At 41.0% G+C, this 22,411-nt stretch overlaps 1 protein-coding gene across 1 annotated transcript in view; it reads right to left on the reverse strand.

Annotated features, from left to right (window-relative positions):
- Positions 1-22,411, reverse strand: part of TRPM6 (transient receptor potential cation channel, subfamily M, member 6) — a gene marked incomplete at its 5' end in the record, with an annotated part of 46,836 nt that overhangs the window by 18,587 nt on the left and 5,838 nt on the right. Inside the window, 13 exons of the mRNA XM_010152093.1 lie at positions 1,515-1,612; positions 2,514-2,640; positions 3,549-3,596; positions 4,639-5,521; positions 7,279-7,411; positions 9,709-9,908; positions 11,625-11,739; positions 12,526-12,700; positions 13,639-13,890; positions 15,946-16,074; positions 17,094-17,228; positions 20,786-20,941; positions 21,537-21,765. Coding sequence (XP_010150395.1) covers positions 1,515-1,612; positions 2,514-2,640; positions 3,549-3,596; positions 4,639-5,521; positions 7,279-7,411; positions 9,709-9,908; positions 11,625-11,739; positions 12,526-12,700; positions 13,639-13,890; positions 15,946-16,074; positions 17,094-17,228; positions 20,786-20,941; positions 21,537-21,765 — 2,680 coding nt within the window. The remainder of the gene's footprint in view (positions 1-1,514; positions 1,613-2,513; positions 2,641-3,548; positions 3,597-4,638; positions 5,522-7,278; positions 7,412-9,708; positions 9,909-11,624; positions 11,740-12,525; positions 12,701-13,638; positions 13,891-15,945; positions 16,075-17,093; positions 17,229-20,785; positions 20,942-21,536; positions 21,766-22,411) is intronic.

A 22,411-nucleotide genomic window follows, 5' to 3' on the forward strand; every position in this document is an offset into this window, starting at 1 on the left:
GAACTTGCCTTTTACCCAAGACATCTTAATATGAGTTTTGAAGCATCAGATTACTTGGTCTCTTCACACAGTTTCCCTGACTGTACCTGTATTTTGCTTGTCTGACCCTGTGTTTCACATTTCAAAGACTTATTGATCTGGACTCCAAGCTCAGGTTTTGCAGAATACAAAATCAGTAAATTTATTTTTATTTCTCTCTCTCTCTCTCTCTCTCTCTCCCCACTCCTCCATACAAAAAGATACCATTTTTAAAATTTAGATTCAAGCTCTCTTTCCTGGTATTTGGGATTCAAATTCTACATCACTGAGAACAGCAGAGCAGAAACTATCTGGTTTATTTTTACTCCTTAAAAAAAAAGGCAACTCATTGCATTTACAGTGAAAAATAAGCTAGGGTTTTAAAGATCACCACTTTAAAAACCAAGAGTATTGCAAGTAAAACAGGCAAGGAAGGCTGCTGTTGTAAAAGCAAGAGAAAAATTATTATTTTACAGTTAATTTTCTTTATTTATTCTTTATTCATTTCACAGAATCACAGAATGGTTTGGGATGGAAGGGACCTTAAAGATCATCTAGTTCCAACCCCCCTGCCATGGGCAGGGACACCTTCCACTAGACCAGGTTGCGCAAAGCCTCATCCAGCCTGGCCTTGAAGACATCCAGGGATGGGGCATCCACAGCTTCTCTGGGCACCCTGTTCCAGTGCTTCACCACCGTCCCAGGAAGAACTGCTTCCTGATGCCCAGTCTGAATCTACCCTCTTTTCAATGTAAACCCATTAACCCTTGTAACTTACTCTCCTTTCCTACCTCTGAGATACCCTTACACAATGTAGTGTAAGCTGCATTTTCTTCCCTTAGCTACACCATTTTAAAACAGATGGAAGTATCTATAATCCAGATTCCTTCCCCCAGTCTTCAGGAAATATAGATTGGTCTAGCTCCATCAAAGTCAATGAGCCTACGTTGATTTACATAAGCAGAGCACCCTAACATTAAGAAGCTGCAAATTAATTCTGATAAGTAATAAGATATGGTGTTTATAAGCCAGTGGTTAAAAAGACTAAACTTTGAAATTATTATCAATATTTAACTCCCACTTTTCAAGAAATAACTGCATCTGTGTGATAGATTAAGAGCTATGTAGCTAACCTTCCAAAATTTACTTCACACTGCTAATCAACCCTGCCCACAGGTTCAAGACAAGCTGTGTGCCCACTCCTTGCTTAATGAAACATCAACACATGCATCATTTCTGACCAACTTCTTCATACTCAGAACCACTCTGTTATTCAATAATTTAATATCCTACTTCAATAATCATAATAGAGTGTTAACAGCTGTTACATTATTCATTTACTCGCATACATGCGCTGTGCCAGCAAACAATGAAGTTGCTCATCTCTCAAGAGGTATTTCATGACAAAGAACCTGCAGTGGCAAGCCCAGGGATGTCAGCAGAGCTACCCTGGGCTCCTCCCAGCCAAAACTATGGACTAGGATGTGCAATCTTACCTCTTGAGAATGCTTCAGGTAATCACTGAATGGTATGGTGTGCCTACTGATGTCTTGAGTTTTCATTTTCTGGTGCATGTAACTGAGACGTTCCAAACCTAGCCAAAAGAGCAGGTGTCAGCTATTTCCAGAGTGTAACTGAACAGCTTGACTGCTACAAACCAAACACTTAGGCACTGCTGCAAAATAAGCACCTATACACCATATTGCCCCAGAAAACACAAAATAGGTTATAGAAGCAGTAACAGAATTTCATAGGGTTAAAACAGACTGTTTCCATTCCCTGTCAGCAGATTTTGGAGGAGCACAGCCCTTCTCAGACCACACTGTGCTGCATCACAGCATTCCCTGGTGCTTCTCCCAGAAGCTCACAGGATGAAGCCAGTGAGCTGCATCACAGCAAAGCTGAAAGATAAGATGAACTACGCAAAGGATTTCTGAGAATGAAAGAGTGGGGGAATTACTAAAAGGAGAGTAAGAATGCTATTCCCTTTTCATTCCAAGAGAGATGATACAGAATTCATTTCTTCCCTTTGGAGGATGTCTTTCTGAGCCATGAGTAATGAATAATTCATGCAGAGGATCTGCCAGCAGACTCCGTATCACAGCACTGCCTGTGAGTGTAAATGCCCTGAGAAATTCACAAGAGAGTTTATTTTTGCAATTAGCCAGGATGCCACTTCAGAAGACACCTCAGGAGAAGAGACAAGGGTATCATCCTCCTCGCTTCTCACTTATTTCTGAGGATTAGTACTCTGCCATCTCCCACATGCGAGACAGGTAGCACTCACGGAAAGATTTAACTGGCGTTCCATCTAACCTGTGTCCCTCTGTCTCTGAAAGGACAGAGCAAATAACCAAGTCGTGTGTGCCTGCATCCTAATTCAATCATGCCATGAGGTGAAAGTGGTGGATGACACTTTGAAATTAGTGAATTTTTATTTACTGCTTCTTTTCCAAAGCTGTTCTGAATTTCACCGTCCGCAAAACATCACATACTTTGCTGACTGAAATTAGACACCGTGAGCCAGTTCTTGCTGTGTTTCTCTTGCTCATTCCAGACATTGATCTCTGCGGGCTCTGAGCTCACTTGGGTGTTCTGGGGACAATCATCCACTCTAATCACCTGGCAAGACACAGACAAAACAACATTCAATTTATAGGATGACTAGCACCTCTGCAGTTCCTCTGACAGAGGATCACTGAAATGCCAATGAACAAACTCGCTCCCAACTGAGAAACAGATCTTCCCATTTTTGTTACAACCTGCAGAAGATACTGCTTCTGTCTAGTAAATACTACCTATGAAAGATCTAGCACTACAGCTCTTTAAAACAAAGTTAGAAGTCCCTCAGAATACCTTCAAAGGTATTAGGTCTCCAAGTTCAAGTCTAAGATCTGTTGCTGACCTGAGCATGTTATGTAAACAAGTCTTCAGCTTTCATCTCATTAACAGAGATAACACTTTCCAGCTGACAAAGATCCTGGGAATCTCTTTATAACAATATAAATAGATTTATATATATGTACACATACATACACTTATGAAAGTTGCCCCATACATAGGACACAATCAATATGGTCTCTGCAATGGGCTAAATGTTAGATGGATTCAGAGAAAACACTGTAGGACTTTTGGAGGCAGGGACCAACATCAGGAGGCCTGGCTTGCTTTTTTACAGTGGCACACTGCCTGGGAATTGCTCACCACTCCTTCAGTCTATCCTAGATCATATGAAGCACCTACAAGCACTTATGTCAGCTAAAGTGCAAGGACTTTCAGTATAAAATCACTAATATCCCTGGTATACTACCTAGCAAAACCCATAGACTCCCCACATGTTCAAAACTGAAATACCATATATTCAAAAACATGGGAAATGAAACCAAAGCCAGACACACAAAAAAAGACACCCCAATTTGTGTGCAGCATTTTAAATGTATACGTTTTCAACTAAGCCACACTGCAGAACTCCTTTTAATGAATGAAAAAGGCAGCTGTGGGACATGTGATTCTCTTGCATCTGCACATACCGGCACCTGAAGGGGTTTTTGATTCTTCTTTCCTCTCCCAGATTTTCTGTCTCTGTTTTGTTGGTTTGCTTTTGTTGCCTCACTGTGGTGTAGCTCACTGGATCTTAAAGACTAAAAAGAAAGAGTCAAAAAACACCATTAAGCTACAGAGCTTTTGTTTACCGAGAGAAGATCTGATCAGACTGAGGGTTGGCAGATCTCCAAAGCCAGCTGAGAAAGGCTTGTGGCATCCAAAGCTAATACTCATGCAGTTCAGTGCAAAGATGTGCACCATCACAAGATATAAAACAACAAATGTTATCCATCATCTCATACTATTCATACTTAGAACTGGAATCTGCTACATCTTAGCTGTTGGTAAGCGAACTCGGTGGTGGAGAGGCAGGCTTTTAAACTGGCTAGAAAAATATATACCTCTTCATTCTCCATACATCCATCTGACCTATGGTATTGCTAATGTATCTCTACAGGATTGTGTAATTTATTTTGGCTCCTACAACCCTTGCATTGGATCCCCAGGGCAGACTTCCCTGGAGTGAGCACAGTCCCTCCCCATTCACCCTGGCTGTGTAGCCACAGCCATAGGGATCCTGTGAGATGGGGAGAATCAGGCTGGCTGACAAACAAGCTTGGTGCAGCCTGGATACCAGACACATTTCAGAAATTCCCTACAGCAGTCAGATTCAGCACAAAGAAAGTGGAGTAAGTCTGGATCCTGCTACTACCCTCAGCTGCAGCCGATACCTCCTGGGTGCAAAGAAAACATATTTATAATGCCCTGGGCTCCCCAGTAAAAGATACAGTACAGATGTAGTGCATTATAATTACCACTTATGGCTTTGCAGGTTTTCTCTCTTTTCTCTTTCTTAGGGAACTGTAAACTGTTGCTCCTGCAGAAACTCCAGTCCCTCCAGAGTGGGCTGATCCAGAAGGAGGTGCTGCGTTTTAGCTTATTCCGAGAGATGCTGCTGCTGTTACGTGATCTGTCAGAGTTGTAGGAGAAGGACTTTGATTCTCTTATCTGGACATGCCTGGGAGGACTACCTGTGCAGTTGCAGTCACTGTTATAGGTGGAATGCATGCACGGGGCCTTCTTTTCTTTCTTCCCTGAACTGAAAACTCCTTTTTCATCACCTTCAGAGAATCCCCAGTTCACATAGCCACCTTCAGCTTCTTCCCTGTCATCACAAGGGGGTGCAGCCCTCTCTTCAACACCCAGCGAAGACGAGAGATCCAGAGGATGATCAGCCTCTACAGCATCAGTCTTTTCTGATGGCAAGTGAATAACAAAGTCTCTCTGGCTCCACTGATAACCTTCTGGCTCTTTTCCAATGAGGCTGACACTCTGTAAGTTTTGCTGTACCACAATGCTACTTTGCAGTTCATCTTTGAATGAATCATCCCTGTACTTGGCAGGACTGCTCAAAAAGGACAAATTTAAGGTGCCATCCTCAGAGAAAGACCCTCTCTGATGGTCAGGGGGCACCAGCAAAAATTGTCCATATCTAGGGGTTGACTTAGTCTCTGAAGATACTCCTGAAGTAAGTGTGTCACTTTCTATTTCTATCTTTTGAGAACTATCTTCTACGACCTTGTTGCTCTCAGTCTTCAATATGTGGTCTTTGCACTCTGATGGCCACTGACTCCGTACCAAGCTCCGTAAGAGGGAGGGTGGCATGCTGTAGTAGTGGTACTTCTTGTCATACAAACATTCCAGGCTGCTCAAGGTCTTGGAATAAAGTGCATTGCTCCAGCTGTGGGGCAGCTTCCTACAGGTCTGATGTTTTGTGTCAGCCAGTAAGGCTTCTTCCACCTGCAAGGTGTCCACAGCTGAGAGCACTTTTAGGATGTCCACTGTCAAGGCAGACAGGTCTTGCAAATGTCCTAGCTGGCTGTCCAAGGAGAGTAAAGACTCCTTGATATAAAATACCTTCTCATGTACTTCTTTAAGCTGCAGAAACATCTCCTCTACCCTACGTGGAAAAAGAAGCGATAATTAAAATAACAAAACACAGATCTTTACTTCTGTTTGCCAGGTGATGAAGGAAGCCATTAACACATTTCAAAAAGTCAGCTTTTTAGACAGCCTTTTATTTTTTTTTTTTTCAGTGGTGAATTCCATTCCCATGAATATCTATATTTGACAAAACCAATCCAGACTTACAACATGTCATTCAGACTTCTGGGCCGACAGCCAGTGACTTTCAAGGAAACAGGCTTTTTGCTCAAGGAGTATCTATTTTAAAAACTGTTATTTTCCTATTAATGTCCATTCCTTGCCAGAGAACTACTAAATCATGGACAGCAGAACACAGTTTTGGAAATGCTGCATTGGCTATTGCTGTAAATGTAAAATTCTGTAACATATACTTCTTGTCAGTCACCCATTTTGCATGTCTACACTTCTTGTGCAAGCATGAGAAGGACAAGGCTCACACAATCCTGCAGATATAATTGCACTTCTCAAATACTGGAGACTGCTGGGAAAAAGGTCTTCCCAATAACCTATTTGGCCTCTGGGAACAGATTCTGTATGGCTGATGTCATCAGTTATCTTCAGGTAAAATTCAACTGCCCAAAAAGTAAAGCCTTTTTTTATGGTCTTCAAATCCCCAGTGAAACTGCAAGAACTTCTTGGGCTGGAATGATATCATTGTAACCAAATCATTATCTTCATGTTTCCTGAAGATACCCTCTCTGGTGCTCTGTCACGAAGTCAATGATAAACTAGCTGCAGGCAATATGCAGAAGCTGCTCATTTCCTTTGTCACTGAGTAACTAAAAAATGTAGCATTTAACCAACAGCTGGATAAAATCGAAGACCAGTGTTCCAAAATATTTTATTAATCTAAATTAATTTCTTGTATTAATGTTATGCAATGCTGTGAAGTGTGTTTTACCTTTGCACTCAGAAAAAAATGCCTTTCTATATCTGTGTTTATCCACTAAATGGAATCTTGCTGTAATAGATTCTGCAGCGTTTGAACAAAGCTATCTATTTTATTTCTTTTACAAAGGACATTCATTTTGCTTGTGTGTTTTGTCTTAGTGTGCAGAAAATAAGATTATGAACAGGCAAAGATTAAGAGGCTATCTTTTTCTAGGCATAGCAAATTTATGTGATGAGATCAGCATTGGCATTCAGTAAGACTTTTTATAGTGCTCACTTTCTTTAACTCTTCTCATTAAATTTAATGGCAGCTTTGCCATTGCTTTCAACAGAAAGCTAATGTAGGCAAATATTGAGAGTTTTGAAACCATGTTGACACTTGTGTATTGATATTTTGCAAACCAAGACATTACACTGCAGATAATGCTACGGTGGTTATATGGTTATTTCTGTAAACAACCATTATACTCAGTCACAAACAATACTCTCACAGCGTTCCTACACTGCTAAGCCTTTAAACAAAAGTATGTATTGCATGCTGTACTCCAGCATGTTCTCATGGTCTGCAAAGGTGAAACAGAGCAACCCCTTACTCAACACCCTTAACCACCTGCACACCGCAGACACCTCGGGATGTGATTCTGCCAGCAAGACTACCCAGTCAAGCCTGCCATGTAGCCCAAACAGGTACATCAGACTTCCATTAAATTAGCAAGGACTTTGAGTGTTACTGCTCCTCATCTTCAGAGTGGGAATAGCCTGTTCCAAAAGCATTACCGTATCACAGTCTTTTTATATGGCAGATGTATACAACAAGCACCAACTCACAGCAAAACACACCTCTCTGTGGTCAGACGGATCCTTTCACTGTCACTAGAACTCAGGCTTTCGTTCTTCTCATGAAAATATTTTTCCACACATTGTTCCTCGAAGTCATGGAGCTTCTTTAACTCCTCATCACTCAGGTACAGCTCTGCACAAAGGAGGTAGGAGTTGGTATGAAGCATGCTGATAAATGCAACATCCATGAGAAAAAATGAATGCTGCCCCAACAGGTTTCCTCCCTCTCCCTTGACAAGAATGAATCAGACCTAACTCCATGAATTTGGGCTTATGTATAAAAATTCAACATGCCAAATACATGTAAATATGGTTTTTTATCTTTCCTTAGATTGGCAGCAAAATGACACTGACAAAAATTCCGGTGTACTTAGTTTAAAGCCTTAAAAGTACATACCCAAATGTCTGCTCACAAAGATGCATTTTGTCACAGACTTTTTCCTGTATTTTGTTACACATGTGTGACTCACAGGACTTAGATACAGACATGTAAGACTTAGAAAGATTTCACTGTAATTTGGTACCAGCATTCATATAGGTATAGTCACCTATACAGACTACAGTCCTTTCAGGTACTCAACGCTACAAAGCTTTTTTTCATCTAATTGCTTCACATATTCAAATGTATGAAACATTAAGAGATTGCTGGGTGAAAAAGAACACATTCAAAAGTTTAAAACTCCACAGCTTGAGCTGCTCATGATGCTGTTCTTCTAGCATACCAAGACTTCTGAGAGAACAGATCAATTATAAGTCAGTACAAACAAAGGCATACGGTGGAAAGCTGCTTCTCTGATCCAAAATCCACATCTTCCAAGCTCCTTTTTTCTTTCCTTTTTTACATACCAGAGTCCTCACTGTACTTGCTAGGGGGGAGGGTTATCTGTGCCATGCGACACGGCAGCATTTGCTACAGGCATGTAGTACCTGGCTGCAGCACACAGCTAGGCAGGGAAGCCCCCCGCAGTTTTCTGGGGTCCCTCTCTCACTACGAATGAGACTTGATCACATCCTAGACTCTTTTCCCCGCACTAACCCATTCGTGTTCTTGCCTCCGAGATTCTACTGTGTACATTGTTATTTTCATTGGTTTTCCACAGGGTGGCGCTGGATCCTCATTGCTAAAACTAGTTAATTACAACCACACCGAAATTTAAATAGAATAAACTTTACCAAGCAATCATAGGCATCTACAGAAGGGACACAAAGGTATATAAACAGGAAAAAAATACTCCTTCTGAGAGTAGTGAACTCTCTTCTATCCAAGGACTTTGAGATGTGCTAAGCAGTATTTCAGTTTTCCTCGCGCCTAATGCACCTTGTAAGTAAGACACCCTCCATGCTACACCAGTGACTTACACTACGCATGCATATAAAATAATCAGTGATACTTCAAAGGCAGGCTGATGTATCCAGTCATGACATAGGAGCTGAGCCTGGGAGCAGCAGAAAAGCAGCTCAGCATTGATTAGTTAAGCCCATTTTTTAACTCCGTAACCACCTGTTAGTGTGCCAGATATCCTCAGGGATTCATGTGCAGCACAGAAAATCTTAAGTTAAGCATAACCTAGGCAGTGTCTGCTCAATTCTGTTATTAGGCATCAAGGATGTACGTTGCATCAGAAAGGATAAGGCTGTGTAAGACTATGGATGAATGCTCCCCTGTGTTGTTTAGATAAGGTTACGGCTCCTCCTCCCTATTCTCCTGCCTCACCCCACCAACCACCAAGCCCCACTGCTATGGAGTATTCATTCCCATCCCAACATCTTGTGGTCCCCTCTCGGCAATAGCTAGGGCTGCTCCTGGCAGAGCTCCTGGAGCCGGCCACAGTGGGACAGAGAACTGTCATCGCCTTAAAGAGGCATTCGGAAAGACCCTAGAAGCTGAGAAGGGTGAGGGAGGTGGGGTTAAGGTGCAGTGGTGAACAGGTGCACAAAGGGAAGGATGCAGTGAGGCGTTGGGAAGCCCCTGTGCTCACTCTCCACATCTGCCATCACTGGATCTCCTCTGTCCTCAGGCTCTGGTTACTTTCTCCAGGCAATTAAAAAGGAATTGTTGGTCTTTTCATGACAAATGCACAGAAACACATACCTCCGGTATTGTTCACTTTCTTGCAAAATAAAGCTTCTCCATCCTACAGAAAAAGCTGCTGTCACTTTATTTCAGCCCAGAGTAGTGATGTATCTTGATTGATATACAGTAACTAACACAGACAAAGACAAACACAAAACAAACCATTCCCCTAGTCACTTTTTCCTACAAGACTTCTCAGACAGGCAGGTTAAATTCAGTTTTGCAAATAAAAACAGCTTCCAATGCAGGGAATCTCTTTGGTTTTTTTTCAAGAAACTGAGCTCTAGATAGATGGGAGGCTGGCAAAACATTCCTCATCAGCTATTCCCTTTGGTCCCTAGCTTAGCTCTGCTTACTTAGGCCAACATCGCCTTCCTCTTGATCCAGCTCATTTGGGGGCCGATGGCAGAAGATGCGGTTCATCAGAAGTCCAAAGTGGCTCAGGAGGATGAAAGGTGGAGGAAGCCATGGCTTTTCATGGTAGGTCATAATGTAGCGATACCGGTTGTACTTCCAGAGCTTGTTCGATATGGATTTCAAATCATAGTAAACATTACTGGGAAGAGAGATAGAGGGGGAAGGAGGGTGAAACACTCCTGTGAGGAATACTCTCAGTACAGCATGAGATGCTTGTCTACAGATCTAATTTGACACTGAAGAAAAGTCCCATCCCTCCAGTGAGGTAAATCAGCTTAGCAACTTTCATTTAACAAAGCAGCAGCATGTGCCTGCACCTAGTGCACTGAGAATGAGATCTTCAAAGCTGCCTAACGGCTTTGGAGATCCAATTCCCATTCACATTAACGGGAACTGGGCAAAAAATATCCCTGAAGTGGCTTTGAAATCTCAGCCAGATTATTTAAACTTTAATATACAGCCTAACTGAGAATTCAACATTGTCTGCCTCTTCAGACTGGATTAAATGTAGGAGTCAGGCTAAGGGAAGACTGTTAACAAAACGGTTCCGCTGTTCTTCAGGGCACTCCCCCTAAACAAAACACTTGCTGCAAGAGGCAGCTACATGAGGAAATCTTCTGCAGGGTGCCCTTTGGAGCCGTGGTGTTACTACGCGTGACTGCTGTTGCACTGAATAATGTCCTGTATCACAGACCCAAGTACAGGAAAGCAACTTTGTGGTTTCTGGCACTCCAATTTCACCTGCCCCATCGTACTACACACCCAGCATATCATGACAAAAACATCAGCTTTCCTTCTGGGAGCATAATTAAATATATTGCTCATACCCATTTTTGGTCCCACTTCTGGAACAATCAAATCACTAGGCAGAAGATTTAGCATATCATCATTGCTGAAGGTTTAAATCTAGAAATAATTCAAATTACAATTTCACAGCTGTGTATTAAAAAAAAAAAAAAAAGAAAGAAAGAAATTTGATGCCTTGCCACAATTTCAGGAAAGGGATTTCTAATTGGAAGTGGGAATTGAATGAGTTTTGATCATTCAGTTTTCTTGAATATTAATCACTACATTTCTTCATTTGAATTTTTTTTAACCCACAGCTGATTTTTTCTCCCCCAGAAATACTAGAACTCTAGGAAAAAATAATTAACCACTTGTGTTAGACTGCTCTTTACTAATATTTTACATAACTTGATCCACTACACAGGTTTTCCTGTTAAAGCTTGGAAGGTTAGAATTACTACAAAAGACACTGATTGATGACTATAGAATTACAATGAATTACTGTAGAATTACTATAAAGACCCCTCCTATTCTGGCATCAGGCATTAAAAGGCAGACAGTTAAAAACTACAGTTATATTTCAGCCTAGGTCATATCAAATTGCACCAAACAACAGGAATTTTCAAATTATTTCCTAAAGGAAAAGCCTGCTCTATAAAGTCATTATCCTCTTCCCCTGAATACCTTCTCCACTTATATGTAAATTTAAATCCTGGGCTACCCTATGATCAACAGGCTCTCAGCACAACAAACACAACTACTTTTGGGAACAAAGGACAGTTACTTCAGAGCTGAACTAAAGTTGCTTGTTTGCCAGCTGAAGTTGTCCACTTTCACAGAGTCAGATTCTGTTTAAATGGCAGAACAGTTTAGGTGTCTGTTTACCATCCCCTTCCTTCTACCCTCTCGCTTCCACTGTTCTTTTTTTATTCACCAGACCCTCATGGAAGACAGGGTAACAAACACCATCAACATGCCCCTGCTGGGACATTTTTGGTGGAAGTCTTTTGCAGAAGTGTTGGTAGAACATGTATTAGTTGCTATTGCAGCAATACAACATGGTACCTACTTGAAGAAAGCAATAAGCAAGTTGACCATGATGATGTACTGCACAAAGAGGTAGACAGCTTGGAGGAACGGTGTGAGGAACGAGCCAGGAGGACAGTCTTCATTGGTTTCGCAGACTGAAAGTGAAGGACATACAGAGCATGGTTAGCATGGACATCAGAGCAGAGCATAGCAACGGCTTGTGCTCCTCATTTGCCCCAGCTAGAAACAGAATAGTCTTCATCACTTTTTTAATTTAGGGACTGTTTCACTTGTATCCATCACTTAGCAGCAGAAGAGTGGTTTCCATCTGTGATGATGAAATACCACCTGGCGTGACTAGTTCTTCTCTTACAAGGCCTAAGCCATAACCATGATACAGTATTTTTCCTATTTGCATTGACTGGTTCTACTTTTCCTATGTTCAACTGGTTTATTTGTTTAAGAATGATGCCAGGTAACTAATACTTTACTATGACGAAAAATAATTTTTCTTTATTATTTTTCTTTTTTTGTTTTCTCTTTACTCTTTCTTCCTTTCAGGCAAATTTGTAGTCTTCTCTCCAAGAGATCAGCAGCTTTGCAATCATCTAATTGGAAACTCATTCCACTGCCAGATCCCCTGACCATGAACCAGCTTAGTACTAGTTCCTATGTGCTTTGCTTCAAGCTTTGCAATATACCTCATTTGAACAGTTAAATTTAAAGGATTTAAAGTTTAATCTTTATTTTTACCAGAGAACATAATATTCTCACATTTATTCATGCAGTATTATTCACTAAGGACATGTATGTACTGGAATCAGAATTCTTTGAGAAAGAATAGACTCAATATGTGGTCAAAACTCTAGTAGCCCAAAGTGGACATGTTTCTGCACATATTTAAATTTAAGATATTGAGCTGTATTATGAAAATTACCTACCATCTATTTCTCCAGCATAGACCTCACCAAACATCATCCAGTAGGGCTGAAATACAATATCTCGTGCCAGAGTCCAAGAAGGAGGCTCCTCTGGTGAAAGGATTGCCTTTCGTGACACTCCAAAACTCAGTAGGACTATGGCCATCATGACCACAATATAGAACATGTTTGCTGTCTGGAAGACATGTTGGCATGAAAGAATTAGCTGTGTTAATTATATGTAAAGGAGACATACATTTTGGGGAAGAGTATCAATCACTTCTTTTACAAATCAGAATATAAAAACAGGGCTAATAATCTAATATGCTGGAGGAAACAGAAATACTTTATTTCTATGACCTGGAATACCCAAGTATTTTATAGAGGTTAAAGTCATCCTGGACCAAAAAGGCCACAAGTCCTATTTGCCTCTCATGTCCCTCTTAAGATCTTAAGCAATGCAGAGACCTTATGATGGTTCTTTTCCTCCATGGTATTTCTTCCAAACTGAGAGCAAGGAATAGCAGTGAAAATAAAACTGAATCAGAATTACTATGCAAGACAGAATATAAAAGTATTAATAAGATAGTTTCCAATAACGGAGGGAAATTACAGTGGGAATCTGAAGATGTCCCTCAAGACTAGTCAGCAGTTCAGCAGCAGTTCTTATACCAAAAGAGAAAAAAAATTAACTTTGATCTCAGAGAAATTTTGCCTGCTAAAATGGGATATAACTATTTGAATCAAAATGTAAAATAATAATGAGACAGCTTCTAAGAGCTAGGGGAATTATCTATAGTAGTGAGCCTGTCTGCAAGAGACAGTGATTTTTCTTTCTCCTATTATCAAGCTGGATCAGAAACTCAACACAAATGCAACCCTTCTCTAAGGAACGAAGCAAAAATGGCTTTTGTGAATAAATTCAAATAATGAATAAATTATAGAAAACTGAGACTGGATTATGGTCAACTCACAAACAGAGAAAGACCCGGTATCTTCGGGTAATACATTCACTGTGAATTATTAGGTGACCTCTCCCTTTGACCATCATTCCTTTCTGTCACTTCTCACCTTTATACTTTCCTCAACAGATGACTTAACTACAAAAATATTGCTCTGAAGTACAGTACTTACCATTTTCCCAATCATTGTCAGGTATGGACCAGCATGCTGATTCACAGCAAAAAGATCAAGGAGCCGAGCGTACCAAAATATTATATCCAAGCAGTAAAGTAGCCTCCCTGCAGTATGAACAGGGGGGTCGGACCAGCGCAAGCCAAAACCAATCATAAACAGGATGATAGCTATAGAATCAGTAAAATTCCAGTATTCATAAATCCACACCTTCACTTTTTGGCGGAATTTTCCAGGTTCTGAGATAAATACCTGAGTAGAATGCGGAAAAAAAAACACCCCAATGAAACTGCATTAAAATCACAGATCATTCTTTAACCTTTTTTGTCTGAACTTGTTCATGATATTTGGGAATGTGTCTTTTTTTTTTTTTTCCAGGGCCATGTACTGCATATTGCCATTCACTGTTAATTGAGGTTTGTACTTAATCTATAGTGTCATATTGCTCAAGTACGCTATACCAAACAGGTTAGCTCTTCCTAAGGAAAAACAGATTCTGAGATAAGTCCATACACTAAAGAGCATGTTCCTCAGCAGAAAAGAGCAGCCAGCATAGAGCTGGTATGCATAGGTATCATTATAAATTAACACGCATTTTCTAGAGGAATGGTCGTGACCTGCAACCGAAAAAAAAAAGCCCCTAAGTGATGGAAAGTACCAACCTAACCTTGCTGATGGGAAAATAACTAATGCCTTTTATTTCAGACCGAAAATATAAAGAAAGATCCTTGTATTCCGGCAAGGACATGCTAAAAAAAGGAGTGCTGGTAAATAGCAAGGTAAAGAATGGAATGTTCACTCCTTGAACTGTGAGGTGCCCCAAAGGGATTTTAAGCTTCACTGAGCAAATGTGTAAAGTGGAATCTTTGGGAGGCCATAAATAAAACCCTTGCACATTGTGCAAGTGAGGCAAATTATGCAGTGCTATGTAAGATCACACTGATAAGTACCAAGCAAAGGAGAGATTTTTAAATGTTATGCCCTGATACTGCAAGAATTTACGCATATGAACACATTAATGTAAACAAGTGATCCTGCTCAATTCAGCTGGACTAACTCACATGAGGAACTAGTTGCAGGATCAGGGCCTAAGGCTTTAACAATTAGTTGATACAATCTAGAGAAATAGAGGTTTGCAGTTATATATAACAAGGCCCTAAGCAGTTAATTAGCTGCACGTGTAAGACACTGTGTCCTACAGAGTCTTTGCCAACAAACCAGAACTAGTATGTGGACAAAGAAAATCCTGTAGAAGACATAACTTCAATATCCAATAAATGCTAATGCTAGAAAGAAGAGCTGATGTTTCCACTGTCCCACCATCAACACGATGCAACAGCGTAACAGTGATTTCCAAAGTGATTGCTGTTTCACATTCAACCTTTTCTCTCAATTAGACAATCCTTCTGTAGATTTTTATGATTTTATCTCATGCAGCCACAGAACTTGTATTTTTATTCAAGCTTCAATATATTCTTGCCTTTGTATTGCCCCCTGCGATCCTTCACCTCTCTCGTACTGAGTCCGCGTGATCTGTTTTAACAGCAACCTTCACTCAGAACTGACACTGCTTTTCTGCAGTTTTATTCCTCTAAAAGTGCCGCATTTCAAATGTCAGATAAAAGACAATTCACACTACTATTGTTTACTATGTGCCGATTCTACAGTGAAGGTATATCCGATCAGATACAATAATTAGGGAAATAAATAGCTGCATTTGTTCCCACCTTAGGTTAGATTACAAGTTGTGTTCAGAAGGTCAGATCTAATAAACTGTAAATAATTTTGTTTAATTTAGACTGGAGTATCATATCCCCATGCCCAGTGAATCCAGTATTAAAACTGGATGGGTTTTTTTCCAGTTTCATTTATGGAGGATCAGTTAAGACTTGATGGAAAGTACTCTAACATAACACCCACTACTTGATAACAATGTCCACACTCCAAGTAAATACCTAAAGACAAACTCCACATTAGTTTTAGGAAATCTAATGGTCCACTCAAAAAAATCAAGAAACAGATGTCTACATCAGGATTCCAAATCTCAGTCCAGCACAATCACTCTCAAGCAATCAGCACATTACTAGGAAAAACAGAGATTTAAAGACAAACCTTAAGAAGCATTTTCAAAGCCCAAGTGCTGGTCTTCAAATACTAGACTTCTCAGAAATAAACACCCTATATAATTCCTTTCTCTGTTAACTTCTCTACAAAAAGAATTCATGATTTGGCATTCTTCGGTTTATGCTATTCACTGATTTATAACATATCCTCTGTAGATGAGAAACATGAATGGAAAAAGCTTACCTCCCTGACTTTTTCAATAGCAGTGCTGAAAATATAAATGATAACAAGCCACTCTTGCACACTCGGTTTTGGTTCCATCTTCACCAACACAGTGTAAGTGAAGAGCATAAGAAACGCCATGTATGCCATCTACAAAACACACAGTTTATAATCCAAATGCACAAGTATCTCCAATAAATTTCTGCAAACTTATTAACAAGCAATTAGCCTAACTATATGTATTCAAACTACTGGGACACTGTCATATTTTTGAGCTCAAAATCTTTATTCCAGTTTTCCAAAGTATTTTGTATGGGAATGTACTTAAACATCATTTGGAAATTGGTGCTTTAGTGCTGAAAAAAATGGGAGAAGGGAGAAGATGAACTATTGAAGTGTATGTTGATCTAGGCCCAAAACCCATATGAGACAGGTTATTTTATCTGTACACGGCTACTTGAAAGGAAAGGCAGTGCTATGCTTTTATCCTAACCTTCTGTAGGAACACATAACCATTCTCAAAGCTACGTGAATCACTGTGGGTTAATCACTGCCTTCCAAAACACAGGAATAACAATATTAGGTGGAAAGCCCATATTTTAAAGGTAACAGAACACACTATAAACCTATCTAAGATAATAGATTAACAACTTAAAAAGCACTTAACCACACCCTGTTAAAGGAACAAGTTATGTATGTGGTGGTCTGCCCCAATAGGCAACCTGATCCTCAACATGCTAAGATCTAATGACACATGGTTAGTTACTAAAATAAATCTAACAAATGCATATTTCTCTAGACTAAATGATCTCCTACAGATTAATATTCCCTCCTTCAGAAACAGTTTCTAAAAAAACACGAAAGGGACTAAAGGGACACGAATCTGTGAGGTATTTAAGGCCAGCTTCAAATCTACCCCTACATGTGCAACTAACCACTGTAAAAAGCTGTGTGCTCAGTTTTTTCTTTTGTTCCTTATAATTGGTTTTTGGTTGTTTTGGTTGTTTTTAATGAATCTCCATGATTCTAGCAGAAAACTTTTCACTTAATTGTTAGAAAGCCACTAAGTGGCTTCAAATCCATGCTAGGCAAAGTAAAAGAAGCATCACGTGGTATTTGAAGGATCAAAGGAGCATTTTGGCAACCCGAGTTCTACCACGATGACCTACCGTGTGAAACCAGAACTTGACAATTGGTGCGTTGTAGAACTCATAGATTTTTCTAGTGCCAGGCAGGTTTCCTTGTCCACCATCTACTTGGCTTCCATCAGACTTCCGAGCAACCTTCTCCACATCACAATCCTTCTTCAAAAGAGAACAGCATTTTAAAAGTAACAAACCATGGTCTATGACTGCAAAGGTTGTGTCACATTAGAGGGAAGACAGGCACAGATGTTTAAGCTTTGTTCTGAATATACAAACTGTTACTGTAGCTTGATTTTGTCTGGTTACAATCAGATCATTTGCAATAATGAACTTGCACAGTTTTCCACTATAAATACTCATTTAGATTTGATCTTACAACTACAGGCAGTGGACTGGGCATCAGCAGACGTGAATCCACTCCTGCTTCTGCCACCCATTTCTTTAACCCTTTAAGCTAAGTCACTTAATTACTCTGTGTCTCACTTTCCCCATCTGTGAAATACAGATAAATAACAACTCCCAGTACGACATAATTGTGTTAGACAGAACTCCACTGACAACTGTGGCACATTATGAAAAGTGGAATGAGCATCACATTTCCACTCATATATACCACTGCACTGAAAATGTCAAGACAGTGAAATTCTACACACAGAAACTAATTGCTATTTTTGATGTACTGTATGCCTCATTAGAAGGTGAGGATGAAATAAGTACTGTCTTACAAAGGTCTGCCAACAAAAAATACAGGTAGTATCTTTATTACGTTCAGTAAATAAAACAAAAAAAAAAGAAAAAAAACAGAAAGCAAACACACTTGATTCTGTATCCAGAGTCTGACACTTGTCTGAGTACCCCTCTGAAAGTACAAATATCTAATTGTCGCTGAAGCCTAAGAAAAGCTGCAGGTACAGCACTGGGCAACTAGCAAAACCAGAAGGTGCAGAAAGCATTTTTCAGAGCTGAAGGACAGAGACCTGGGGAAACTATAAATAGCTAATAGCTGGGCAAGTCTAAGGGAACCAAATTACCTTGTTCAATTTTGCTTTAATGCTGGCCAATTGCCTTGGCTAATATCAGTGCTAAAATTACTGCTACTAGACATCTGCAGTATAGCACTTTTTATGTGACATGTTTATCCCTACTACACAACACTTCCTTGAGTTATATGGGGAATTTTTTTTTTCTCTTTCATCACATTAGGCTAAGAAAAGTGCTACACCAGAGAATCACAGAATGGTTTGGGATGGAAGGGACCTTAAAAATCCCCCATTCCCACCCCCCCTGCCATGGGCAGGGACACTTTCCACTAGACCAGGTTGCTCAAAGCCACATCCAGCCTGGCCTTGAACACTTCCAGGGATGGGGCATCCACAGCTTCTCTGGGCAACCTGTTCCAGTGCCTCACCACCCTCTCCATGAAGAATTTCTTGCTTATGTCAAGTCTAAATCTATCGTTACCCCTTGTCCTATGACTACAGGACCTTGTAAAAAGTGTCCAGCTTCCGTGTAGGCCTTTTCAGGTACTGGAAGGTGCTGTAAAATCTCCCCGGAACGTTCTCTTCTCCAGGCTGAACAAGTCCATCTCTCTCAGCCTGTCCCCATAGCAGAGGTGCTCCAGCCTTCTGAGCATCTTCGTGGCCTCCTCTGGACTCGCTCCAACCTTCTTATATAGCCCATATCTTTCTGATATTGAGGGCTCCACAGCTGGACGCAGCACTCCAGGTGGGGTCTCACCAGAGCAGAGTAGAGGGGCAGAATCCCCTCCCTCGACCTGCTGGCCACACTTCTCTGGATACAGCCCAGGATACGGTTGGCTTTCTGGGCTGCCAGCGCACACTGCCGGCTCATGTTCAGTTTTTCATCAACCAGTACCCCCAAGTCCTTCTCCTCAGGGCTGCTCTCTATCCACTCTCCACCCAGCCTGTACTTGTGCTTGGGATTGCCCCAACCCAGGTGCAGGACCTTGCACTTGGCCTTGTTGAACTCCATGAGTTTGGCAGTGGCCCACCTCTCCAGCCTGCCCAGGTCCCAGTGGGTCTGATACACAGGATCATATCAATGTGTTAACATCAGATTTTCCATGGTGAAGGAGAAAATTTGTCCCACGAAAGTGTGCAATTTCCAGCTGCAGCAGGTTACTGGAATTCATGACTGCATGCAAAAGATGCTCTATATGGCACAGGTATACTGTTGAAATTTCTGTACATTTTCTATAATATTTCATATTAGAGTATTTAAGAAAAAGGAGTACTTTGGTCTTTTGTTTTAAACAATGCTCTGTATTAGATAAAATCAAAAGTTAAGCATATTGTTAGCACAGGAAGGAGACAGCCCTGTCTGAGACAGGTCAGAAAAGTGCTTACGCACATTGCTGTCTTGCCTTCTACCAGACCACAGAGGTGGTTCTGCTGCAAATAATTATGACTGACCTGTCCTCTGTATCACAGCTGTTACCTAACCCCATAAAAAGCATTTTGAATTGACTGTATTAGATAGGCACTGCAGGAGATAATGGCTGCGAGCATTTATCTGCATCAGAGAGAGAAAACAGAAGCATGGCATTGACAGGCCTACCATGCTGATGCGAAAGCCCTCAACGACAATCCACTCTCCTTTATTTTACACATATTGAAAGTTAACTGAGAAAGTCCCAAGCAATCTACAGTGTTCATCTGCTCTAATATAAGGAGAGCACAGCAAAAATGACTGCCTGACAGCTCTCACTTGACAATCCTGTTATCATCGGGTAGCACCTCACCAAGATTTACCCTTCTGGATGGAAATTCTCCATGTCTGCTCTCTACCTCAGACTGAAAACTTTCGGAAATTTTCAGTTCCAGGAATGGTTTGTGCAGAATGAGAAAAAGAAAGTACAGACAGTTCAGCTTCACAGAAGGCTGGGGGAATTCAGATATTATAAGGCAAAGACTTCACCTACGCTGGTGACTCTCTACAGACAGGTCTGAAAAGGACATTTGCACAACCCCAGACCCCCCCCGAGTGTTTCAGAGCTCATTTCAGGCGACAAAACCAAAATCACAGTGCTTCTCTTGTGCTTTAAATGGCATCTCTGCTAGGCTCAAGAAATGCAGAAATAGAGATACCTGTTTTTCAACAATGAGGGCATCAGCTGGACCTCTGGAAGGGCTATGATCTAATTCAGGGGACAAAATCTCAAGGAGAGACTAAGAGCAAAGGATGACCCTGGAGAGGAGGAGAGGCTGTGGCTGAGATGCGGGGCAGAGGCAGCTGGCCAGGCAGAGCAGGAGGACAGAGCGAGTTGGAGAGGAGGGGATCTGGGCTGCCTCAGTTCTGCTGTTTCCTTGCTTTGGGCAGCTCAACTGGAGAACCTGAATTATGTTTTATGTTCTTAGATTACCTGGTATACAAGATTACATAGGTATTTATCTGCAGCTTGAATAGACTGTTCTCTAAAATACTTGCCTAACTGACAGACACTTATAATCTCATTATACTTCTGTGAGGTTGGGAAGGATTTTCTCATTATGACCACTACAGAAGTGACAGCCAGGATAGATCAAGTGACTTGTTCAAGGTCATTTCAGTCTGTATCCAAACCAGGACCAAACCCCTAGTTCTTGTGAATTGGGCCCCAGTGCTTGCAGCTGATCACCTTCTCCTCACTTCTCAGGATTATACAGTAGTAAACAGACAGACCCTGACACACAGATGGCTGATCATCACAGACTGACCAGAGACAAGGCATCTTTAGAGCTGGTTGGGCTCTGATCCCCATGATACCACGTGAACTGGTGGAAGTCTTGGGACTGAGGCACATGAGACATTTCTGCCTTGCTTTTAAACTCCAGCATCAAGATGGTGGGAGGCAGAAGAATACTCATAATGACCTAAAAGAGAGAGACAGTATTCAGGAAATTAATTCAGCAGTGATAGCACAGACCTGAGGCTATGGCTGTGAATCAGCTATACGTGGCACCAGCACAAACCCAGCGCTGGCCTGTGAAAGAGCCACTGGTACAGGGAATCACTGTATCACACTCCTACAGCCTCTGAAGGAGTGTGTTGCTCTTGCCCACTTTGTGGCTTTGAAGAGTATCATGGTATCTGGGGATATAATAGATACTGCTTCCCATGTCGCAGTGACATTCCTCCCATCAGCAGCTCTGACAGAGAACCAGTAATGCGGGGCAACGAGAGCAGGTAGGGAGGGACTGAAGGATGCTGAGAGAATGGGAACAGCAAACAAAACCTCACAGATGCATTGTTCTAATATCATCCCACAGCTTCTTTTGCAAAGAAGTAAAACAGAAACAAGAACTATCTTCCCTCTCCACCTCTCTCTTCTCTCCCAGATGTGTACATTCCAATCCATGCTTAAGCACATCTGTCTGAAGCCGCATTAGACATATTCCTAACCACAAAGACATGCATAAAGCACCTAAACAGCATCTGAACACTCAGAAAAAGCTAGAGTGATGTTACCTTAAACCAAGAGTTCTTCCGCATCTTCAGGCGTCCCATCCACATATCAGTGAGCAGCATCTGTGTGCAAGTATGGGATACGAAAGGCCGCAGCCCCACAGATACTGCTAGTTTTAAGCACGTTGAGTTGCTCCAGTTTTTCAGTTCATAAGTCAGCAACTTCATGGCCATCTGCTCATTCTGTTTGAATGCTTTCTCCAGCACTTCCAAGGCAAGCTGCCCAAATTCCCTAGAGCAGAAAGGAATTAACGGTTAATGTAAGAGGGATCAGTCAAAACTGAAAATCACTGCTGCAAAGGGGCTGGTTTGAAAGCTAAGCTAAGGTTCAGGTAACCATCCCAGTAAGTATGCCTTCTCCTATTGTTGCCATGGTTTTATCAATGTAACTAGCAAAAAATAATCTGGGCAGTAAATCTAACTATTCAGTCCTAATCACAAGGTTTAGCATCATCCTGTTTTCTATTTTTGTTCTGTTTTGGTTTTATCTCATTCAGCAGTTAAAATGGACCTACAAAGTTCTGTTTATTTCCTTCAACAACATACTTACTCGTCACCACTCTGGGTAAGCACTGCAGACAGCTGCAAAAGACTTTTCTTTTACACTGGCTCTTAAACTATCTCAAGAAAGACACACCTTCCTTTAAATTAAGCTTTGGAGCTGCATGCAAAACAAGACAGCTCATCTTACTGTACACTGAAACTGAGGCATAATGTCTGCAAAGCACACAGTATGTCATTAGCAAGAAAAACTACCAGAAAACACTAAAATGAAACTACAAACTTGAAAAAAATTCTACTTCATTTTCTATTCATTCAGTTATTTCAGCAGACATTTTTCTTTAGTTCTTACACAGAGCAGGATTTAAGCACTGATT

The sequence above is a fragment of the Eurypyga helias genome, unplaced genomic scaffold (assembly GCF_000690775.1).
Source record: "Eurypyga helias isolate BGI_N326 unplaced genomic scaffold, ASM69077v1 scaffold43665, whole genome shotgun sequence".
NCBI classification, from domain to species: Eukaryota; Metazoa; Chordata; class Aves; order Eurypygiformes; family Eurypygidae; genus Eurypyga; species Eurypyga helias.